The following is a 9,137-nucleotide window of genomic DNA, read 5'->3' on the forward strand; positions in this document are numbered from 1 at the left end:
CGCCAAGCGAAATAATATAAAAAAACATATTATTATTATATTATTATATATTAACTCGGTCCGGACGACATTTCGGCCGATTTGATGGGTCATCGGTGGAGGGGGGGGAGGGAGACGGGTCGACCGCAACTACCAAACCTAGTGTCTGCCCTGGTGGGAGTGCGCGAGGAGGTGTGGCGACGAGTGGCTACGGCAGCACAGTGCTGCTGCTGGCGCTGCTGACCGTCTGCCGAGCCGCGCAATGCCGCAGTAGAATTGTGTTTATTTTAAGAAGTCGACGTCGTTTCCTATAAATGGTTATTTCGCTGGTCCATTGACAGTGTTGTGCTCGTGTTGCTGTGCGCGCCCGCTTTTTTGCACCTTTGTGCGCCGCACCGCCCCTACCCTCCTCACCGACGCCCGCGCGACAGTCGTGTCTGTGCGTGTGTTGGCGCGCGCGCCTGATAGATAGGTATCCTATATCAGCATCCTGTGCGGAGTAACGTCTGGGTTTTGAATTTTTTTTTGAATTTTCCGCCGCCAAAATGCCGGTGTTTCACACGAAAACCATCGAGAGCATATTGGAACCCGTCGCCCAACAGGTAATGACGAGATTTAATGTATTCTAATACCTACGCGATGCGATACGAAAATATTGATGTCCATATACCTTACCCATATTATAATATTATTATCGATATTATAATGTCACGTCGGACGTGTGTAGGCAGACTATACGACGTGTAATGTAGAATTGTGTAGAGATCGACTTTTAAGACGACCATCTGCTGCTGTTGCTGCTGCCGCGGCCATAGTTCTTATCCAATGCCAACAACACTCCTCACATAATCGTTGTGTCCTATTATAATATTTACTGACGTGCACGCGGAATATAATCGAGTGTTATTGTGCAAGTGTGTGTGTGTTACACTTGTCACTTTCCTCGTCTGCGAGCTTGACCCAATTTTAATATATATTGTAATAATGAAGAATAATTATGTTTATATATTATATTATATAGGTACCTACATCATTATTATTACTATTATTTTTTTTCCTTTTGATCTGATCTCAAGGATTTTTCTTGTATAATGTGTGATGGACTCATGCCAATGCGACTTCAATTAATGTTTCCATCATGTTCATACTATCGTGTTTGCTTGAAATGTTTAACGCGATGATTGATTTATGAGCATAATGAACATCTTGTATGCTCAGCGGCTGTTGCTGCTGCAATTCATTGTTGTAAACACTTTGATTACTGGAAGTAGGCCTTCCAAGTTTCCTAGTCTACCTGAGAGAATCTTCTAGACATCCTTGATGAGAGACCGATTCTTTTTATTATTTCAGTAACTACATTTTTATAAGGTGACAAGGTAAACAATTTAATGCGATAGGTCAGCTGGTCAGATGATAGCTAATAAGTAATATTCAATAAAAAATTGGTGTACCTAGTTTAATGATTTTTATTATAAAATACATTCTGCAGGATATTAATTATTAAACATATAATTTATAATATTTTACTGTAGGTACAATCAAAACTATACAGTTTTATGTTGAGGAATTCATTTTATCTTTATAATGTTGATAACAAAAGTGCAATTTAAAAATGTACAGTTAATGTTAATATCATTTTTTTTTTTAAATTTACCTTTAATAAAAAAAATAGGAAGTATTTTGATAAGAGCATGAGTCATGTGACATTGAAGTCTCACAGATAAATTACAAGTACCTACTTACCTATAATTTAAATACAAAATACATTCATATTACCTAATTCATTATAGGTAATATGATAAAAGATTATGAAAAATTTTAAAAAATTTTAAATAATATTTGTCTGTTTACTCTAGTGATTCAAATTAAATACCAAATACATTACCTAGTACTAATGATAAAGTATAATTTAGTTTTTATACTATTTATTTAAATTTTTAAATTTATTATTTGAATAAAAACTATGATAGGTACTTATAACTTAATAAGTTACCTTTAAGATTTATTATGGACTATTTTTTTTTTTGGTTAATATCAGATATCCTTTTTATTTAAACAACAAGTTAAGAAATGATTCAGTAATTTACTATTTTAGTGATCAGATTAATGTATTAATAATATACAAATTTTTAGATTTTGACAGGAATGCGCTATCATAAAATATTGTTAGTGCATATTATGATGAATAATTTAATAATCCTTTTAACTATATTATAATATAACATTGATGATTTATATTGATAAGTATATAATAATGTGATAGATAAATATAGAATAATAGATACCTAATAATACAATTTATAATAAATATTATTTTAATATACCATATTTTATATTAATTACAACTACCTATGTTGACAGTTGTAGGTACATAGTAGGTAATAATAATAATATTTTTTAAATTGATGCACTACCTGCCATCTGTCATAATAGATGAACATTCATTACAACTTTAAGGGGGAGGTTAGCTGCATAATAAAACCTTAAGACCCAACTACCATGTATATTAAAAATTGAAACACAGAGTAAGCGATTATTGATATTATATTTGGGACTCCATTACATCTATACATTTATAAACAGTTGCATAGAATTAGTAGGTACCTATATAATATGGCTGTATATTATATTTTAAAGTTTAATTTGTTTGGAGAAATTATTACTTACAGAATATGCATTTTAAAATTTTTAATATCTATTTAGGTACTTGATTACTTAATAATTAATTTCCTTAATAGGTACTTATCTGTGTTTATTGTATTTAACATTAAAATAATGATTTTTATCATAAAAATCAAAATTTTAAATATATCTATACCTATACCTATTGGATGTTATTTTGTGCAAATTATTAATCTAACAAATGATCACAATTAATTTATTATCTGTCGTATTTTAATAATTTCTTGTGAGTAAAAATTATATTTGGCTTAATCTATACATGAATCCTACAAAAACATTTTTATAATTCATACATTTAAATAGTCTAATTACATTTGTCTATAACAAGATATTTATAGAAAATGTGATCTTTCTGGTAATATGTTTTTCAAAACACTAGATGTATTTCAAACTAAAGTTTCTTATATATATATATTTCTTTGACTAAAAGGACCCAAGAGAGGCGTATATAGAAATAATTTAGTTTACCCTTTAACTACTCTATTTTTATAACTGTTGTAGTCTTACAGTTGGGACAAAACATTACTATTTTTAGAGTAGAACATGATACATATGGATTCCAAATGACTCTTTAACACTCAATATTTTTAAATGAATAGTTACTTACTACCAACTAGTCTTATGGTATATTAATAGTTTATTACTTGAGTGGCACATTATATTTCATTGTATAATTTTAATAACATATAGGTATGTTGTAGACTGTAGTATAAAGTTGATTTAATTTAAATTTGTTATGTAATTTGTTTTTAAATTATTATTAATATGTTAAATTTATAGGTATCCAGGTTGGTAATTTTACACGAAGATGCCGAAGATGGAAGTGCTATGCCAGACTTGGAAAAGCCGGTTCAAGCTGTTAGTCGTGCAGTTATGAACCTTATCAAAGTGGGCAAAGAAACTATAAACAGTAGTGATGATCCAATACTCAAACAAGATCTTCCTTCAGCACTTTATCGTGTTGAAGGAGCATCCCGTTTACTTGAAGAAGCTTCAGCCATGTTAAAACAAGATCCATATAGTGGACCAGCCCGGAGAAAACTGATAGAAGGATCTAGAGGCATTTTGCAGGGAACATCATCCTTGTTGTTGTGTTTCGATGAATCTGAAGTCAGAAAAATCATTAGAGAGTGTAAAAAAGTTTTGGATTATTTAGCTGTTGCTGAAGTCATTGAAAGTATGGAAGACTTAGTGCAGTTTCTTAAAGATTTAAGTCCATGTCTAAGTAAAGTAAGTTGAGTCATTACATTTTTTTTAACAGTTTTAGTCTAATTAAATTCTCTTTTTTCATTTCTAGGTTTCCCGAGAAGTAGGAGCTCGTGAAAAAGAGCTTACTCATCAAGTTCACCGTGATATACTTATTCGATGTCTTGATCAAGTTAAGACATTAGCTCCAATACTTATATGTAGTATGAAGATTTATATTCATATTCTTTCAGAAGGTAAAATTGAAAAATATTTGTAAAAGAAAAAAACATTTTTATTATTACCTACATTAAATTAACTTAAGATAAATTCCAGGAGGTAAGGGTGCTGCTGAAGCGGCTGAGAATAGAGATTATCTCACTAGCCGAATGACAGGAGAGTTATTAGAAATAATAAGAGTATTACAGCTGACAACTTATGATGAAGATGAATGGGAAGCTGATAACATAACTGTAATGCGAAAAGCTCTTAATGTAATTGAAGGTAAAGTCCATACTGCCCACGATTGGTTACAAGTAAGTTTTAAACAATATATTGTTGTAGTTAATATTTTAAATGTAATTATTTTCTAGGAACCATTGTCAATGCCTGGTGGTCTGGGTGAAAAGTCTATTCGTCATTTACTTGAACAATCTCATTTAATATCAGAACGCTGTTCACCTAAAGTTCGAGAGCCAATACAGAAATTGTGCTCGGAAATCAACACTATGACTGACGCTCTTTGCGAACTAAGACACGATGGAAAAGGTGCTACTGCTCAAGCAGAAAGCTTATCGCGTAGCATTGACGAAAGAATTGGGGAGTTAGTGAAACTAGTAACAAGAGCAGTTAATGACACAGAGAAAAGTGGAGTTGCTGCTAAAGGACAGCAAGTGGCTCATACACTTGGTGGACAATTGGATCAAGCTAGACAATGGTTGTTACATCCAGAAAGAAATGATAATGGCTTGGGACAAAGAGCAATTTTGTTGATAACTGATGAAGCACATAGGGTAAAATAGAGACAAATTAATCATAGATTATGTTTATATCATCTTATTAGTATTCATTATTCAATATTAATAAAATATTCTAGGTGGCTGATGGACTTCCCGGTGTTCAAAGAGCAGAAATATTAAATCTTTGTGATGAGGTTGATATGTTATCTCAACAATTAAGTGATTTATGTCGTCGTGGTGAAGGTAATTCCCCTCAAGCACAACAAATAGCCAGGTAATCATCAATAAATATTCTTTTAAAACTCTCCTTACCTTTATTGTATAATATATTATATTATATTAAGTATATAATTGTAATGGTATGATTTCTAGAAAATTATCTCACAAATTAGATGAGTTGAAAAAAATGATACAAGATGCAGTGGTCAGTCGTGTTGTAGAAGATTTTGTTGACATAAATACACCATTAAAACAATTTACAGATGCTGTCCATGTACCGAAAGGTTAGCATTTACGGTTATACTTGTCTTATTCAATATACAGAACATTTTATTTTTACTTAAAGGAACTCCTGGTAGAGAGGCAAACTTTGCTGATAGAGCAACTAGATTATCTGAATGGTCAAAACGTGCAGGTCGAACTGGACGACTAGTAGCTGCAACTGGTAGTGGTGGAAAAAAGTTGTCTGAAGCTCTAAATCAAGCTGCTACACAGCTTGAATCTCTTGGACCTCAGTTGATAAATGGTGGACAAATCCGATCACAGTACTCTGATAATAAAGTAGCTGGAGAGCATTTTGACAATTTATGTTCTCAGTATGCTGATACAGCAACACACATAAGAAATCTTTGTGACGAGGCTACAGATTCAGCAACTTTTATTCGACTATCTGGTTAGTATAAAAGTGTAAAATTACTAATTAGTATGACATTTTTGTTTCAGCTCTGTACCAACATATAATTATTATATTTTTATTTATAGAGGACCAAATGCGAAAACATGCGAAACTGTGCGAAGACGCTATTGCCAGGCACGACCCTAATAAAATGGTTGAACATACGACAGCTATTGCTCGTTTAGGAAACAGAGTATATCAAGTTGCCAAGCAAGAGGCTGACAATTCTGAGGACCCTGTGTTCCACGCAACATTAAATAGAGCGGCAGATATCTTACAAGCTGCTGTGGCAAGAATGGTTCAAGATGCTAAGCCAGTAGCATTAAATACCAATAATGATCAAGCTGTTAAACGTTGGAGAGAATCTAATAATATGTTGTTGGATGCGGTTCGTGGTGTGCGCGGAGCTATCACTGTTGTACCAGACCTGTATGAATTGTCTATCGAGCCCGAAATAGCTCCTCCTCGTCCACCTTTGCCAGGTGAACAGGCACCTCCACCAAGACCTCCATTACCTGCTGAAACTGATGATGAAGATGAAATGTTCAAGCATGCCCCATTACCTAATCAACCTATTATGGCTGCAGCTCATGGACTTCATCAAGAAGTGAGACAGTGGTCTAGTAAAGATAACAAGATCATTGCTGCTGCAAAGAAAATGGCACTTTTAATGGGCAGGTTATCCCAATTGGTTCGTGGACAGACAGGTACCAAACGTGATCTTATTGCTTGTGCTAAAGCAATTGCTGAAGCTTCCGAGGAAGTGACACGATTAGCCAAGGAATTGGCTAGAGAGTGTACTGATAAGAGAATGAGAACTGTAAGTTTTAAAAAAAAATAATAGCTTATTAATTACCTTATGTTACTATTATAATTAATTTAATTTTTAGAACTTGTTGCAAGTGTGTGAACGTATACCAACCATTGGTACTCAACTAAAAATCTTATCGACAGTCAAAGCAACTATGTTGGGAGCCCATGGCTCAGAAGAAGATCAAGAAGCTACAGACATGTTGGTGGGTAATGCACAGAACTTGATGCAGTCTGTTAAAGAAACCGTACGAGCAGCCGAAGCAGCTTCAATTAAAATAAGAACTGACACTGGTATACGGTTATGTTGGGTCAGACGTCAACCATGGTATCACTACTAATAACTTCCATGTGCCTTCAATACCATGGCTATAAACAGGTGTTCAATATTATCTAAGTATCTATAAGCTATAACAAAGTAATTGGTATAAATAACTTTGGGCACCATGTATGATAGGTTGTAGTCTTTGGCAGTACTTACTATAATTCATTTACACAAAAAATAAAGTCTTAGAATATTCGGTTTAGAAGTAAATAAATAAAAAAAATAATACACAATTGGAAAAATGTTTATTTTCTACGTTTCGGCAACTAAATCATTCCATTGGGTCGACATGTGCCTTATATTTATATTGATTAGTGGTGCTTAAGAGTTGTATTTAATTTTAAACATATTTATTTTGTTTAAGAGTATTAAATCAAATTGACATAATAATCGAGCTTTAACTTTTATTGTTGAGTTACCTATATATATAGATGCTTCAATCATCAATTGAGACAATTTCACAACGAATTAATAAATTATGTATCTTATTAATTATATAATATGTCGTTATATTAAATGCCTCTAGATAATTTTACAGAGGGTAATTTAATGAGGCTTTTTAATATTTTTGTTATTCTGCATTGATAATGTGCATAAATATAAATCAAAAATTGTTAGATAAATGTATTACATACAAACATATTATAGAATATTTATGTTGTTATTTGTTTTTATTATAAATCGATGTTTATAATCGCAAAAAAATGTTCTTCTAGATGTTTTATTATAAAGGTATTTAGTGCTTCCATTTTATGATATCTGATTTTTACTTTAAAATATTTGTAACGAAACAATTTTATTAAATTGTTATTTTAGTTTACAAAAACTACCGAGCCACTTACATATTAAGATTTGTATCTATAATAATTGTTAATAACGCCGTACTATGTTCTAATTGTATTATTTTTATACTTTTAAGTTATAATAATATATAAATATTTAAATGTTATGATATTTTTTGTTGCATTCTTTTAAATGTATACACATATTATTTAAATGGTATTATGAAATAATAACATTTGCAATCATAATATAAGACTTAAGAACATTCGTTTAAGACAGTCAAAAATATTGATGCTGAACAAAACCTGTGTGGCTCGGAATGTAAATTTTTAGTGCCATTTCATAGCCGTCACAATTGTGTTTTTCATGCATTATTTATTTTTTGTATTTTTCACCATTTTAAGTTAATTGACTGTTATGCTGCTTGTAATAATATTTTTATTTTTTTAAATTATTACTATTTTTAAATAGTGAATGTTTGTCAATAAATATTTTATTATATTGTTGTGTTCAATACAAGTTGTGTTTTGGACACGATTTAAGATAGTACTATCTTAAATCGTGGTTTTGGATACAATGTATTGCTTAATCTGGCTACAAAATCGCTATCATATACAATTTTTTAATGTTATCCATTTTTTTCTTGTATACTCTTATCAAATATTAGTTTTTTGTTTATCATTAACTGTAATTTAATATTGTATTTATTTGTATTTAACTTCTTTCTTTATTATTTTATTTTTATTTATTTTATATACAACATTGTCTTTCATAAAAAAATGACTAACATCAAAAAAAAATATTTGGCCGTGACCCGGTTATTTAACCGGGCCAGCGCTATTACTTAAAAAGAATCAATTTAAACTTGCCGTTAATAAACAATGTTGTGTTCAGTTCCTAACTTACTAGTTTTTCAACGAGTTAACTAAAACTATTGTACTAGCATATTTACCCTATTTTTTTTGGTATATTTTATTTTACTCATAAGCGACTCATACACAAAATATTGTATTAATATAGTTGGTGCTAATAAATTATTTCCATTATTCAGGATATGTTTATACTTGTAAAACTGTATTTACCCGGTTAACCTGTATATTTTGCTAATTTCTTTATATTTTTAATCGCTGTTTCACTGTGACAAAAAATTATATTTTGTATAAGACCAATCAAATCACTGTTATGTCTAAATCGGTGTAATTTAAATTTTAGTATTTTGTAAAATGGACAGTTTAATGAATTAAATTCATTATACAAAATGTATTAGGAATAACGTTTTTAATGGTAAAGTAAAATAGTAAATGTAAAATGATTTACATAAGATATTTTTTATTTTTTAAAAAGAACAGGTTAAGAAATAATAAAATACAATACAAGATTAATCATAAATTAATCGTATTTACTATTTAAAATACTATACAATGATATAATTAATTATTCTAAGCAAAGACTGTCTGTCAGCCAATATTACCAAGTATATTTTATGATAGTTTTGACTTTTGATATTAAAGTAATTCAT

General features: G+C 30.8%; 1 protein-coding gene across 1 annotated transcript; it reads left to right on the forward strand.

The window, feature by feature from the left end:
* The first annotated feature begins 209 nt into the window (after positions 1–209).
* On the forward strand, positions 210–8,519 carry LOC100167107 (vinculin). Its single transcript, XM_001944043.5, has 10 exons — positions 210–581; positions 3,442–3,891; positions 3,959–4,103; positions 4,183–4,382; positions 4,440–4,859; positions 4,943–5,079; positions 5,178–5,308; positions 5,371–5,697; positions 5,787–6,520; positions 6,591–8,519. Exons 1-10 carry the CDS (start codon positions 525–527, stop codon positions 6,849–6,851), a joined length of 2,862 nt encoding a protein of 953 aa, XP_001944078.1. The 5' UTR covers positions 210–524; the 3' UTR covers positions 6,852–8,519.
* The last annotated feature ends 618 nt before the right edge of the window (positions 8,520–9,137 follow it).

Source organism: Acyrthosiphon pisum, chromosome A2 (genome assembly GCF_005508785.2).
Source record: "Acyrthosiphon pisum isolate AL4f chromosome A2, pea_aphid_22Mar2018_4r6ur, whole genome shotgun sequence".
In the NCBI taxonomy this organism is placed as follows: Eukaryota; Metazoa; Arthropoda; class Insecta; order Hemiptera; family Aphididae; genus Acyrthosiphon; species Acyrthosiphon pisum.

What these genes read in the sequence shown, in the direction of transcription:
- LOC100167107 (XM_001944043.5), top strand. Translation starts at nt 525, where the DNA reads ATGCCGGTGTTTCACACGAAAACCATCGAGAGCATATTGGAACCCGTC. An exon ending in TAACTGATGAAGCACATAGG is followed by an intron (nt 4,860 to 4,942) that starts GTAAAATAGAGA and finishes AAAATATTCTAG; the next exon opens with GTGGCTGATGGACTTCCCGG. An exon ending in CAAGCACAACAAATAGCCAG is followed by an intron (nt 5,080 to 5,177) that starts GTAATCATCAAT and finishes TATGATTTCTAG; the next exon opens with AAAATTATCTCACAAATTAG.